At 41.7% G+C, this 16,796-nt stretch overlaps 1 protein-coding gene across 1 annotated transcript; it reads right to left on the bottom strand.

Moving 5' to 3' along the window:
• Positions 1-1,519: 1,519 nt before the first annotated feature.
• Positions 1,520-16,019, bottom strand: LOC145850410 (NLR family CARD domain-containing protein 3-like). Its single transcript, XM_082972580.1, has 6 exons — positions 15,605-16,019; positions 13,632-13,748; positions 11,355-11,474; positions 9,701-9,763; positions 3,490-3,725; positions 1,520-3,324 (listed from the first exon to the last, which is right to left on the bottom strand). Exons 1-6 carry the CDS (start codon positions 15,670-15,672, stop codon positions 1,520-1,522), a joined length of 2,409 nt encoding a protein of 802 aa, XP_082828706.1. The 5' UTR covers positions 15,673-16,019.
• Between the last annotated feature and the right edge of the window lie 777 nt (positions 16,020-16,796).

Below are 16,796 nucleotides of genomic sequence, written 5' to 3' on the forward strand. Positions count from 1 at the left end.
AATGTAGAAGTGCTCAGAAACATCTTCTATTCTTACTGACAATACAAGTGAAGTGACTCCAAAATGACAGGACATTATTCACCATTCAGTTTCTATTAGGAAAAACATCTTCCAAAACACAACCAAGACAAACTGTAAATGAATTCAACAAGTTTGTAGAATCACAAGCTTGATGTAATCACTGCAGGCATGGAATATGGGACTAAATACTAAACTTATGACTACTTTAATACAATATAAGTGAATTTGTCCGAATATGTACAACTTTTTCAAATGGGAGAACTAAATACATAAAGTGCTTTCCTTTCTTAACAGTAACACAGCTATGTATGAAAATACCCTCAAATAAAAGGTGACATTCTGTACTGTCACCTGATATGAAACATCTCAAATCCAAAATGCTGGAGCATAGCACCACATTTAAAACTGTAAGCTTCACTGTCCAAACACATATGGTGTGGACTATGTGTGTCTGGTAAACACATGTGGATCTGGTGAACAGTTATCACTTGTTGACCAACTACAGGAATACTGACCTCAGAGTCTCCAGTTTGCAGTGGGGATTCCCCAGTCCAGCAGAGAGCAGCTTCACTCCTGAATCCTTCAGGTCATTGTTACTCAGGTCCAGCTCTCTCAGGTGTGAGGGGTTTGACTTCAGAGCTGAGACCAGAGAAGCACAGCCTTCCTCTGTGACTAGACAGCCTGACAGCCTGCAAAGAGTCAAATCATATTAAAATCACACTGATATTCTTTGGTGGTGAAAATATATATTTGTTCAACATGTTCAGATAAATCAGTGTCCTGAAACCTGCCATATATATTTATAAATGAATGAATGTATCATTATAAGAAATGACAAATTATGGAAGTATTGCTTGTAGAGAGAAACATGTATTGTACAAATATTTGGGTTGACTGACCAGACCAGTTTAAAAGCAGTATCAGTCAAAAGACAGACAGTGAGGTATCAGATTTAGATTGTATTGAGTATACAGTCCACACTATATATAATACTGACCTCAGAGTCTCCAGTCTGCAGTGTGGATCCTCCAGTCCAGCAGAGAGCAGCTTCACTCCTGAATCCTTCAGGTCATTGTTACTCAGGTCCAGCTCTCTCAGGTGTGAGGGGTTTGAACTGAGAACTGAGGCCAACACTTCACAGGATGTGTCTGTGAGTTTACAGCCAGCTAGTCTGCAAACACAGAAGAAATACAATGACAGACAGGTTGTATTAAAAAGTTATTCTCAGCTTTCCTAGCTTACACCGTTATGGTGCACGAATAATGTACAGGCTGTGCATTCATGGCTCAATGCTACAACTTTACTGATCAGTTTGTTTTGTAGTTTAAGAGTTTTCAGCTGATAGAAAGTTTAGTCAGCCAATGAAAATACTGTTGTTCCTACATTCAGTAAAGTTTGGTCTGAGGGATAGTCTCATGATTACTTACAGAGCCAGTCAGCCAATGAAAATACTGCTATAACTACAATTTATTTTGGTGTGCGATATTTACAGTGATACTTACAGAGCTTTCTTGCAGCCTCTCACAGCTGGGAGCAGTCTCCTACGACCCTCCTCTGATGTCTTGTATTCCTTCAGGTTAAACACATCCAGAACCTCCTCTGATATCTGCAGCATGTAGGCCAGCGCTGAACACTGAGCAAGGGAGAGGTTTTTGGATCTGTTCTCTGACCTCAAGTACTCTTGGATTTCCTCCTGTACTGAATGGTCTTTCATCTCTATCAGACAGTGGAAGAGATTGATGCACCTCTCAGGGGACATGTTCTTCCTTTGCATCACCTTAAGGGATCGGATTGTTTTCTGGATGCTCTCCGGACTGCTTTCTGTCTGTGTCACCAGACCTCGTAGGAGTTTCTGATTGGACACTAGTGACATGCCATGAAGGAAGCGGACAAAAAGGTCCAGGTGTCCATTCTTACTCTCCAAGGCTTTATCCACGGTACTCTTCAGCAGCTCATGCAAGGTTAGCTCTTCAGACACACCTCTAGACTTTCGCTTGAGGAAAGGCTTCAGTGCATCCATGTTCCTGGCTGTGTAACAATGGTACATGTAGACAGCTGAGAGAAACTCCTGAATGCTGAGATGAACAAAGCAGTACACCACTCTCTGAAATATCACAGACTCTTCTTTAAAGATTTGTGTGCACACTCCTGAGTACACTGAGGCTTCTTTGACATCAAGGCCACACTCTTTCAGGTCTTCTTCATAGAACATGAGATTACCCTTCTCCAGATTTTCAAACGCCAGCCTCCCCAGCTTCAGAAGAATTTCCTTATCTGACTCCATGAGCTCCTCTTGATCCATCTCATCTCTTCCATGATACTTCTGGTTCTTCAGGCTGGTCTGAATGAGCAGGAAGTGTATGGACATCTCAGTCAGAGTCGTGGGCATCTCTCTCCTCTTGTCTGTCCTCAACATGTGTTCAAAGACTATTGCAGAAATCCAACAGAACACCGGCATGTGGCACATGATGTGGAGGCTCCTTGATGTCTTTATGTGTGAGATGATTCTGCTGGCCAGGTCCTCATCACTGAATCTCTTCCTGAAGTACTCCTCCTTCTGTGGGTCATTGAACCCTCGTACCTCTGTCACCTGGTTAACACACTTAGGGGGGATCTGATTGGTTGCTGCTGGTCGGGAGGTTATCCATAGGAGAGCAGAGGGAAGCAGATTCCCCTTGATGAGGTTTGTCAGCAGAACATCAACAGATGATGTCTGGGTGACATCAGACACCTTTTCATTGTGCTGGAAATCTAATGGAAGTCTGCTTTCATCCAAACCATCAAAGATGAACATAGCTTTACAGGCAGTGAGTTTCTTTGCATTGCCTATGTCTAGTTCTGTGTGGAAGTCATTTAAAAGTCTGAGAAGACTGTACTGACGATCTTTGATCAAGTTCAGCTCCCGGAAAGGAAGCACAAATATGATCTCCACATCTTGGTTTGCCTTCCCTTCAGCCCAGTCTAGGATGAACTTCTGCACAGAGACTGTTTTTCCGATGCCAGCGATGCCCTTGGTCAGCACAGTTCTGATGCTTCTCTCTTGGCCAGGTAAGGGTTTAAAGATGTCATTGCAGTGGATTGCTGTGTCATGTGAGGTTGGTGTCCTGGATGCTGTCTCTAGATGCCACACCTCATGTTCATTGTTAACACCTTCACTCTCTCCTTCTGTGATGTAGAGCTCTGTGTAAATCCTGTTGAGGGGAGTTTGGTTCCCTGCTGTTTCCATGCCTTCTATCACACATTCATACCTCCTTTTCAGACTGGCTTTATGGTTTACTATAGCTCTCTGCAGGCTGTCATCCACTACAAGGGAGGAGTAAAATGGATGTGTATCAGACACAGTCATTGACAGGATGAAATGTGGGCCTCCGCAACTACAGTAACTTATATTATCTCATATTATTGTAGTTAACTACATTTAAATCATATTGAGGTATTGACTTAGCACAGGTCTGCAAGTGTTCTTACTGTTTTCAGAGCCTCTTGCATCATTGGGTTCCCTCAGGTTCTGTAGTACAGGAAGTGTTCTGGATCTCTTTCTACACTGAGGACAGTCATAGTCTCCTGAAGGAGCAGGTTTCTCCCAGTATCTGGTGATGCACTGTCTGCAGAACCTGTGTCCACAGGTGATAGAGACCGGATCCCTCAGAACCTGCTGACACACTGCACACCTGGACTCATCCTCTGGCAGAGTAGACCATCCACTACAGAGATAAAGGAGAGAGAGATACTGATCCTCTGGCAGAGTAGACCATCCACTACAGAGATAAAGAAGAGAGAGATAATGATCCTCTAACAGAGTAGACCATCCACTACAGAGATAAAGGAGAGATACTGATCCTCTAATAGAGTAGACCATCCACTACAGAGATAAAGGAGAGAGAGATACTGATCCTCTAACAGAGTAGACCATCCACTACAGAGATAAAGGAGAGATACTGATCCTCTAACAGAGTAGACCATCCACTACAGAGATAAAGGAGAGAGAGATACTGATCCTCTAACAGAGTAGACCATCCACTACAGAGATAAAGGAGAGATACTGATCCTCTGGCAGAGTAGACCATCCACTACAGAGATAAAGGAGAGAGAGAGAGACTTGTAGATGTTACTACTGATCCTCTAACAGAGTAGACCATCCACTACAAGGATAAAGGAGGGAGAGATAGTGATCCTCTAACAGAGTAGACCATCCACTATAGAGATAAAGGAGAGAGAGATACTGATCCTCTGGCAGAGTAGACCATCCACTACAGAGATAAAGGAGAGAGAGATACTGATCCTCTAACAGAGTAGACCATCCACTACAGAGATAAAGGAGAGAGAGAGAGATACTGGTCCTCTAACAGAGTAGACCATCCACTACAGAGATAAAGGAGAGAGAGATACTGATCCTCTAACAGAGTAGACCATCCACTACAGAGATAAAGGAGAGAGAGAGAGATACTGGTCCTCTAACAGAGTAGACCATCCACTACAGAGATAAAGGAGAGAGAGATACTGATCGTCTGGCAGAGTAGACCATCCACTACAGAGATAAAGGAGAGAGAGATACTGATCCTCTGGCAGAGTAGACCATCCACTACAGAGATAAAGGAGAGATACTGATCCTCTAACAGAGTAGACCATCCACTACAGAGATAAAGGAGAGAGAGATACTGATCCTCTAACAGAGTAGACCATCCACTACAGAGATAAAAGAGAGAGAGATACTGATCCTCTGGCAGAGTAGACCATCCACTACAGAGATAAAGGAGAGATACTGATCCTCTAACAGAGTAGACCATCCACTACAGAGATAAAGGAGAGAGAGATACTGATCCTCTAACAGAGTAGACCATCCACTACAGAGATAAAGGAGAGAGAGATACTGATCCTCTAACAGAGTAGACCATCCACTACAGAGATAAAGGAGAGAGAGATACTGATCCTCTAACAGAGTAGACCATCCACTACAGAGATAAAGGAGAGATACTGATCCTCTAACAGAGTAGACCATCCACTACAGAGAAAAAGGAGAGAGAGATACTGATCCTCTAACAGAGTAGACCATCCACTACAGAGATAAAAGAGAGAGAGATACTGATCCTCTGGCAGAGTAGACCATCCACTACAGAGATAAAGGAGAGATACTGATCCTCTAACAGAGTAGACCATCCACTACAGAGATAAAGGAGAGAGAGATACTGATCCTCTAACAGAGTAGACCATCCACTACAGAGATAAAGGAGAGATACTGATCCTCTAACAGAGTAGACCATCCACTACAGAGATAAAGTAGAGAGAGATACTGATCCTCTAACAGAGTAGACCATCCACTACAGAGATAAAGGAGAGAGAGAGAGATACTGGTCCTCTAACAGAGTAGACCATCCACTACAGAGATAAAGGAGAGAGAGATACTGATCCTCTAACAGAGTAGACCATCCACTACAGAGATAAAGGAGAGAGAGATACTGATCCTCTGGCAGAGTAGACCATCCACTACAGAGATAAAGGAGAGAGAGATACTGATCCTCTGGCAGAGTAGACCATCCACTACAGAGATAAAGGAGAGAGAGATACTGATCCTCTAACAGAGTAGACCATCCACTACAGAGATAAAGGAGAGAGAGAGAGATACTGGTCCTCTAACAGAGTAGACCATCCACTACAGAGATAAAGGAGAGAGAGATACTGATCCTCTGGCAGAGTAGACCATCCACTACAGAGATAAAGGAGAGAGAGAGAGACTTGTAGATGTTACTACTGATCCTCTAACAGAGTAGACCATCCAATACAAGGATAAAGGAGGGAGAGATAGTGATCCTCTAACAGAGTAGACCATCCACTACAGAGATAAAGGAGAGAGAGAGAGATACTGGTCCTCTAACAGAGTAGACCATCCACTACAGAGATAAAGGAGAGAGAGATACTGATCCTCTAACAGAGTAGACCATCCACTACAGAGATAAAGGAGAGAGAGAGAGATTCTGGTCCTCTAACAGAGTAGACCATCCACTACAGAGATAAAGGAGAGAGAGATACTGATCGTCTGGCAGAGTAGACCATCCACTACAGAGATAAAGGAGAGAGAGAGATACTGATCCTCTGGCAGAGTAGACCATCCACTACAGAGATAAAGGAGAGATACTGATCCTCTAACAGAGTAGACCATCCACTACAGAGATAAAGGAGAGAGAGATACTGATCCTCTAACAGAGTAGACCATCCACTACAGAGATAAAAGAGAGAGAGATACTGATCCTCTGGCAGAGTAGACCATCCACTACAGAGATAAAGGAGAGATACTGATCCTCTAACAGAGTAGACCATCCACTACAGAGATAAAGGAGAGAGAGATACTGATCCTCTAACAGAGTAGACCATCCACTACAGAGATAAAGGAGAGAGAGATACTGATCCTCTAACAGAGTAGACCATCCACTACAGAGATAAAGGAGAGAGAGATACTGATCCTCTAACAGAGTAGACCATCCACTACAGAGATAAAGGAGAGATACTGATCCTCTAACAGAGTAGACCATCCACTACAGAGATAAAGGAGAGAGAGATACTGATCCTCTAACAGAGTAGACCATCCACTACAGAGATAAAAGAGAGAGAGATACTGATCCTCTGGCAGAGTAGACCATCCACTACAGAGATAAAGGAGAGATACTGATCCTCTAACAGAGTAGACCATCCACTACAGAGATAAAGGAGAGAGAGATACTGATCCTCTAACAGAGTAGACCATCCACTACAGAGATGAAGGAGAGATACTGATCCTCTAACAGAGTAGACCATCCACTACAGAGATAAAGTAGAGAGAGATACTGATCCTCTAACAGAGTAGACCATCCACTACAGAGATAAAGGAGAGAGAGAGAGAGATACTGGTCCTCTAACAGAGTAGACCATCCACTACAGAGATAAAGGAGAGAGAGATACTGATCCTCTAACAGAGTAGACCATCCACTACAGAGATAAAGGAGAGAGAGATACTGATCCTCTGGCAGAGTAGACCATCCACTACAGAGATAAAGGAGAGAGAGATACTGATCCTCTGGCAGAGTAGACCATCCACTACAGAGATAAAGGAGAGAGAGATACTGATCCTCTAACAGAGTAGACCATCCACTACAGAGATAAAGGAGAGAGAGAGAGATACTGGTCCTCTAACAGAGTAGACCATCCACTACAGAGATAAAGGAGAGAGAGATACTGATCCTCTGGCAGAGTAGACCATCCACTACAGAGATAAATTAGAGAGAGATACTGATCCTCTAACAGAGTAGACCATCCACTACAGAGATAAAGGAGAGATACTGATCCTCTAACAGAGTAGACCATCCACTACAGAGATAAAGTAGAGAGAGATACTGATCCTCTAACAGGGTAGACCATCCACTACAGAGATAAAGGAGAGAGAGAGAGATACTGGTCCTCTAACAGAGTAGACCATCCACTACAGAGATAAAGGAGAGAGAGATACTGATCCTCTAACAGAGTAGACCATCCACTACAGAGATAAAGGAGAGAGAGATACTGATCCTCTGGCAGAGTAGACCATCCACTACAGAGATAAAGGAGAGAGAGATACTGATCCTCTGGCAGAGTAGACCATCCACTACAGAGATAAAGGAGAGAGAGAGATACTGATCCTTTAACAGAGTAGACCATCCACTACAGAGATAAAGGAGAGAGAGAGAGATACTGGTCCTCTAACAGAGTAGACCATCCACTACAGAGATAAAGGAGAGAGAGATACTGATCCTCTGGCAGAGTAGACCATCCACTACAGAGATAAAGGAGAGATACTGATCCTCTAACAGAGTAGACCATCCACTACAGAGATAAAGGAGAGATACTGATCCTCTAACAGAGTAGACCATCCACTACAGAGATAAAGGAGAGAGAGATACTGATCCTGTAACAGAGTAGACCATCCACTACAGAGATAAAGGAGAGAGAGATACTGATCCTCTAACAGAGTAGACCATCCACTACAGAGATAAAGGAGAGAGAGATACTGATCCTCTAACAGAGTAGACCATCCACTACAGAGATAAAGGAGAGATACTGATCCTCTAACAGAGTAGACCATCCACTACAGAGATAAAGGAGAGAGAGAGAGATACTGGTCCTCTAACAGAGTAGACCATCCACTACAGAGATAAAGGAGAGAGAGATACTGATCCTCTAACAGAGTAGACCATCCACTACAGAGATAAAGGAGAGAGAGATACTGATCCTCTGGCAGAGTAGACCATCCACTACAGAGATAAAGGAGAGAGAGATACTGATCCTCTAACAGAGTAGACCATCCACTACAGAGATAAAGGAGAGAGAGATACTGATCCTCTAACAGAGTAGACCATCCACTACAGAGATAAAGGAGAGAGAGATACTGGTCCTCTAACAGAGTAGACCATCCACTACAGAGATAAAGGAGAGAGAGATACTGATCCTCTGGCAGAGTAGACCATCCACTACAGAGATAAAGGAGAGAGAGATACTGATCCTCTAACAGAGTAGACCATCCACTACAGAGATAAAGGAGAGAGAGATACTGATCCTCTAACAGAGTAGACCATCCACTACAGAGATAAAGGAGAGAGAGAGAGATACTGGTCCTCTAACAGAGTAGACCATCCACTACAGAGATAAAGGAGAGAGAGATACTGATCCTCTGGCAGAGTAGACCATCCACTACAGAGATAAAGGAGAGATACTGATCCTCTAACAGAGTAGACCATCCACTACAGAGATAAAGGAGAGAGAGATACTGATCCTCTAACAGAGTAGACCATCCACTACAGAGATAAAGGAGAGATACTGATCCTCTAACAGAGTAGACCATCCACTACAGAGATAAAGGAGAGAGAGATACTGATCCTGTAACAGAGTAGACCATCCACTACAGAGATAAAGGAGAGAGAGATACTGATCCTCTAACAGAGTAGACCATCCACTACAGAGATAAAGGAGAGATACTGATCCTCTAACAGAGTAGACCATCCACTACAGAGATAAAGGAGAGAGAGATACAGAGTAGACCATCCACTACAGAGATAAAGGAGAGAGAGATACTGATCCTCTGGCAGAGTAGACCATCCACTACAGAGATAAAGGAGAGAGAGAGAGATACTGGTCCTCTAACAGAGTAGACCATCCACTACAGAGATAAAGGAGAGAGAGATACTGATCCTCTAACAGAGTAGACCATCCACTACAGAGATAAAGGAGAGAGAGATACTGATCCTCTAACAGAGTAGACCATCCACTACAGAGATAAAGGAGAGAGAGAGATACTGATCCTTTAACAGAGTAGACCATCCACTACAGAGATAAAGGAGAGAGAGATACTGATCCTCTAACAGAGTAGACCATCCACTACAGAGATAAAGGAGAGAGAGATACTGATCCTCTAACAGAGTAGACCATCCACTACAGAGATAAAGGAGAGAGAGATACTGATCCTCTAACAGAGTAGACCATCCACTACAGAGATAAAGGAGAGAGAGATACTGATCCTCTAACAGAGTAGACCATCCACTACAGAGATAAAGGAGAGAGAGATACTGATCCTCTAACAGAGTAGACCATCCACTACAGAGATATAAGAGGGTGCAGTAATAAACTCAGTTACAACAAATTACAAATTACAACAACATATCTATATGTGGTGACGTACCTTCGGTCAAAGGTGATTGATTTTCCACCACTGGAATTAACAGGATGATCCATGGAGAAGTCACTGTTCATAGACAGACAGCTGGGATCAGTATACTGTGTTCATAGACAGACAGACAGCTGGGAACAGTATACTGTGTTCATAGACAGACAGCTGGGAACAGTATACTGTGTTCATAGACAGACAGCTGGGAACAGTATACTGTGTTCATAGACAGACAGACAGCTGGGAACAGTATACTGTGTTCATAGACAGACAGCTGGGAACAGTATACTGTGTTCATAGACAGACAGCTGGGAACAGTATACTCTGTTCATAGACAGACAGCTGGGAACAGTATACTGTGTTCATAGACAGACAGCTGGGAACAGTATACTCTGTTCATAGACAGACAGCTGGGAACAGTATACTGTGTTCATAGACAGACAGACAGCTTGGAACAGTATACTGTGTTCATAGACAGACAGCTGGGAACAGTATACTGTGTTCATAGACAGACAGCTGGGAACAGTATACTGTGTTCATAGACAGACAGACAGCTGGGAACAGTATACTGTGTTCATAGACAGACAGCTGGGAACAGTATACTGTGTTCATAGACAGACAGCTGGGAACAGTATACTGTGTTCATAGACAGACAGACAGCTTGGAACAGTATACTGTGTTCATAGACAGACAGCTGGGAACAGTATACTGTGTTCATAGACAGACAGCTGGGAACAGTATACTGTGTTCATAGACAGACAGCTGGGAACAGTATACTGTGTTCATAGACAGACAGCTGGGAACAGTATACTGTGTTCATAGACAGACAGCTGGGAACAGTATACTGTGTTCATAGACAGACAGCTGGGAACAGTATACTGTGTTCATAGACAGACAGCTGGGAACAGTATACTGTGTTCATAGACAGACAGACAGCTGGGAACAGTATACTGTGTTCATAGACAGACAGCTGGGAACAGTATACTGTGTTCATAGACAGACAGACAGCTGGGAACAGTATACTGTGTTCATAGACAGACAGCTGGGAACAGTATACTGTGTTCATAGACAGACAGCTGGGAACAGTATACTGTGTTCATAGACAGACAGCTGGGAACAGTATACTGTGTTCATAGACAGACAGCTGGGAACAGTATACTGTGTTCATAGACAGACAGCTGGGAACAGTATACTGTGCTGTCTGAGTGTGGTAGTAGCCTCTGGAATGAATAACATGTCCACAACACCATTACTAGAATTTTGTGCCTGAGACCTACCACAATACCCCATTCAAAGGTACTTAAATATATTGACTTGCTCATTCACCCTCTGAATGGCACACATACACAATCCATGTCTCAATTGTCTCAAGGCTTAAAAATCCTTCTTTAACCTCCCCTTCATCGACACAGATTGAAGTGGATTTAACAAGTGACATCAATAAGGGATCATTGCTTTCACCTGGATTCACCTTGTCAATCTACGTCATGGAAAAAGCAGGTGTTCATAATGTTTTGTACACTCAGTGTCTTAAAATATATGACATAAACAACAAATGATAAGCAGATGCTTTACAGTATATACTCAGATACTCAAAATACATCTGGTTTCAGATCTTGAAGGTTCTCCTCTTCAATAGTAATATCATCAATTCTGACCAGTAACTTACCTGGGGTCAAAGGTCCCTGATCCATCACTAAAATGTATAGGATGATGCATAGAGGAGTCACTCTTCATGGACAGATGACTGGGTACTGGAGAGACTGATCTCAGAGTTTGGTTAGAGAATCTGGAAAACATAATGAATCACCATCAAACTACAATATATATAATATATAAAACCATATTTCAATAGATAAAATACATTACATAAAGCACTAAAATATATGCTGACATAAAGCATTAAAATATGTGCCATTACATTAATTAAACATTAAATTATGTGACATTACATAAATCAACAAACATCAACAAACAAAATAAATGTGAAAACATTAACACCCTCCTAATATTGAGTTGTCACATACAGATACTGATTCACTTCATCTCAGTTCCACTTGAATCCTTCAGAGTCTATTGATGCACATACTTTATAGTATGTCCATATGTACAGTACCAGTCAAACAGTAACACAATAAAACATCAATATGTCTATATATACAGTACCAGTCAAACAGAACACATTAAAACAAACAATAATGAGACTATACGGAGTACCAGTACTGAGTCAATATGCAGGGGTACCAGGTAGTTGAGGTAATAATGAGACTATAAGGAGTACCAGTACTGAGTCAATGTGCAGGGGTACCAGGTAGTTGAGGTAATAATGAGACTATAAGGAGTACCAGTACTGAGTCAATGTGCAGGGGTACCAGGTAGTTGAGGTAATAATGAGACTATAAGGAGTACCAGTACTGAGTCAATATGCAGGGGTACCAGGTAGTTGAGGTAATAATGAGACTATAAGGAGTACCAGTACTGAGTCAATGTGCAGGGATACCAGGTAGTTGAGGTAATAATGAGACTATAAGGAGTACCAGTACTGAGTCAATGTGCAGGGGTACCAGGTAGTTGAGGTAATAATGAGACTACAAGGAGTACCAGTACTGAGTCAATGTGCAGGGGTACCAGGTAGTTGAGGTAATAATGAGACTATAAGGAGTACCAGTACTGAGTCAATGTGCAGGGGTACCAGGTAGTTGAGGTAATAATGAGACTATAAGGAGTACCAGTACTGAGTCAATGTGCAGGGGTACCAGGTAGTTGAGGTAATAATGAGACTACAAGGAGTACCAGTACTGAGTCAATGTGCAGGGGTACCAGGTAGTTGAGGTAATAATGAGACTATAAGGAGTACCAGTACTGAGTCAATGTGCAGGGGTACCAGGTAGTTGAGGTAATAATGAGACTATAAGGAGTACCAGTACTGAGTCAATGTGCAGGGGTACCAGGTAGTTGAGGTAATAATGAGACTATAAGGAGTACCAGTACTGAGTCAATGTGCAGGGGTACCAGGTAGTTGAGCTAATAATGAGACTATAAGGAGTACCAGTACTGAGTCAATGTGCAGGGGTACCAGGTAGTTGAGGTAATAATGAGACTATAAGGAGTACCAGTACTGAGTCAATGTGCAGGGGTACCAGGTAGTTGAGGTAATAATGAGACTATAAGGACTACCAGTACTGAGCCAATGTGCAGGGGTACCAGGTAGTTGAGGTATTAATGAGACTATAAGGAGTACCAGTACTGAGTCAATGTGCAGGGGTACCAGGTAGTTGAGGTAATAATGAGACTATAAGGAGTACCAGTACTGAGTCAATGTCCAGGGGTACCAGGTAGATGAGGTAATAATGAGGCTATAAGGAGTACCAGTACTGAGTCAATGTGCAGGGGTACCAGGTAGTTGAGGTAATAATGAGGCTATAAGGAGTACCAGTACTGAGTCAATGTGCAGGGTACCAGGTAGATGAGGTAATAATGAGGCTATAAGGAGTACCAGTACTGAGTCAATGTGCAGGGGTACCAGGTAGTTGAGGTAATAATGAGGCTATAAGGAGTACCAGTACTGAGTCAATGTGCAGGGTACCAGGTAGTTTAGGTAATTGAGGTAATATGTAAATGTAGGTAGATGTAAAAGTGACTAGGCAATCAGGATAGAGATTACATGTCCTCGTCCAGGGATTGCACACACACACACACACACACACACACACACACACACACACACACACACACACACACACACACACACACACACACACACACACACACACACGTGGAGGGAACGTTGTGTTTGTTTAATATTGTTTTAGGACTATGAAAATGGACAAAAGTATTAGCCTATGGATTATGAAAACAACCAAAAGAAATGTGAAAATGGGAGAGGAGAAATGACTAGAGACAGTGTTGTTTAACTCACTGACCATGACCCATGAGTTCTTCTTACCTTTGTTCAGTAGAAAAGTCTCCCTCTCTAAACTCTATAGGTGTACCCATAGACCGATCACTCTTCATGGACACACAGCTGGGTACAGGGGAGGCTGTTCTCTCCGGCTTGATTGGTCTTCAACACAACAGAGACAAACATTACATCTCTCATCTACTCTGATCTCAGATGGGAACATAAGAAGAGCTCCAACATGCAACATATCACTTTACAGAAATGTTCGGAAATGTGCCTTTATGGTTTAAAGAAATTATGGAAGAGATTGGTGTGTTATTTCACTATCTAATCATGGCATGGCGTTGTTCAGTGACAGACATGTATTTGTTTAAAATCTATCACTTGATGGTTTCATTTCAGAGAGAGAAATAATGTTTTTTTGCTAAATGCTATATATCTGCCTCACTCTCAGAGAAATCAGTAGTACTGCTAGGTTTAACACAGTAATAATATATATCTGCCTCACTCTCAGAGAAATCAGTAGTACTGCTAGGTTTAACACAGTAATAATATATATCTGTCTCACTCTCAGAGAAATCAGTAGTACTGCTAGGTTTAACACAGTAATAATATATATATGCCTCTCAGAGAAATCAGTAGTACTGCTAGGTTTAACACAGTAATAATATATAACTGCCTCTCAGTGAAATCAGTAGTACTGCTAGGTTTAACACAGTAATAATATATATCTGCCTCTCAGAGAAATCAGTAGTACTGCTAGGTTTAACACAGTAATAATATATATCTGCCTCTCAGTGAAATCAGTAGTACTGCTAGGTTTAATACAGTAATAATATATATCTGCCTCTCAGAGAAATCAGTAGTACTGATAGGTTTAACACAGTAATAAAATATATCTGCCTCTCAGAGAAATCAGTAGTACTGCTAGGTTTAATACAGTAATAATATATATCTGCCTCTCAGAGAAATCAGTAGTACTGCTAGGTTTAATACAGTAATAATATATATTTGCCTCTCAGAGAAATCAGTAGTACTGCTAGGTTTAATAGAGTAATAATATATATCTGCATCACTCTCAGAGAAATCAGTAGTACTGCTAGGTTTAACACAGTAATAATATATATCTGTCTCACTCTCAGAGATCAGGCTATATGGAGTACCAGTACTGAGTCAATGTGCAGGGGTACCAGGTAGTTGAGGTAATAATGAGACTATAAGGAGTACCAGTACTGAGTCAATGTGCAGGGGTACCAGGTAGTTGAGGTAATAATGAGACTATAAGGAGTACCAGTACTGAGTCAATGTGCAGGGGTACCAGGTAGTTGAGGTAATAATGAGACTATAAGGAGTACCAGTACTGAGTCAATGTGCAGGGGTACCAGGTAGTTGAGGTAATAATGAGGCTATAAGGATTACCAGTACTGAGTCAATGTGCAGGGGTACCATGTAGTTGAGGTAATAATGAGACTATAAGGAGTACCAGTACTGAGTCAATGTGCAGGGGTACCAGGTAGTTGAGGTAATAATGAGACTATAAGGAGTACCAGTACTGAGTCAATGTGCAGGGGTACCAGGTAGTTGAGGTAATAATGAGACTATAAGGAGTAAAAGTACTGAGTCAATGTGCAGGGGTACCAGGTAGTTGAGGTAATTGAGGTAATATGTACAGGTAGGTAGATGTAAAAGTGACTAGGCAATCAGGATAGAGATTACATGTCCTCGTCCAGGGATTGCACACACACACACACACACACACACACACACACACACACACACACACACACACACACACACACACACACACACACACACACACACACACACACACACACACACACACACACGTGGAGGGAACGTTGTGTTTGTTTAATATTGTTTTAGGACTATGAAAATGGACAAAAGTATTAGCCTATGGATTATGAAAACAACCAAAAGAAATGTGAAAATGGGAGAGGAGAAATGACTAGAGACAGTGTTGTTTAACTCACTGACCATGACCCATGAGTTCTTCTTACCTTTGTTCAGTAGAAAAGTCTCCCTCTCTAAACTCTATAGGTGTACCCATAGACCGATCACTCTTCATGGACACACAGCTGGGTACAGGGGAGGCTGTTCTCTCCGGCTTGATTGGTCTTCAACACAACAGAGACAAACATTACATCTCTCATCTACTCTGATCTCAGATGGGAACATAAGAAGAGCTCCAACATGCAACATATCACTTTACAGAAATGTTCGGAAATGTGCCTTTATGGTTTAAAGAAATTATGGAAGAGATTGGTGTGTTATTTCACTATCTAATCATGGCATGGCGTTGTTCAGTGACAGACATGTATTTGTTTAAAATCTATCACTTGATGGTTTCATTTCAGAGAGAGAAATAATGTTTTTTTGCTAAATGCTATATATCTGCCTCACTCTCAGAGAAATCAGTAGTACTGCTAGGTTTAACACAGTAATAATATATATCTGCCTCACTCTCAGAGAAATCAGTAGTACTGCTAGGTTTAACACAGTAATAATATATATCTGTCTCACTCTCAGAGAAATCAGTAGTACTGCTAGGTTTAACACAGTAATAATATATATATGCCTCTCAGAGAAATCAGTAGTACTGCTAGGTTTAACACAGTAATAATATATAACTGCCTCTCAGTGAAATCAGTAGTACTGCTAGGTTTAACACAGTAATAATATATATCTGCCTCTCAGAGAAATCAGTAGTACTGCTAGGTTTAACACAGTAATAATATATATCTGCCTCTCAGTGAAATCAGTAGTACTGCTAGGTTTAATACAGTAATAATATATATCTGCCTCTCAGAGAAATCAGTAGTACTGATAGGTTTAACACAGTAATAAAATATATCTGCCTCTCAGAGAAATCAGTAGTACTGCTAGGTTTAATACAGTAATAATATATATCTGCCTCTCAGAGAAATCAGTAGTACTGCTAGGTTTAATACAGTAATAATATATATTTGCCTCTCAGAGAAATCAGTAGTACTGCTAGGTTTAATAGAGTAATAATATATATCTGCATCACTCTCAGAGAAATCAGTAGTACTGCTAGGTTTAACACAGTAATAATATATATCTGTCTCACTCTCAGAGATCAGGCTATATGGAGTACCAGTACTGAGTCAATGTGCAGGGGTACCAGGTAGTTGAGGTAATAATGAGACTATAAGGAGTACCAGTACTGAG

This window comes from Salmo salar, unplaced genomic scaffold (genome assembly GCF_965601325.2).
Source record: "Salmo salar unplaced genomic scaffold, fSalSal1 ptg000781l, whole genome shotgun sequence".
NCBI lineage: Eukaryota > Metazoa > Chordata > Actinopteri > Salmoniformes > Salmonidae > Salmo > Salmo salar.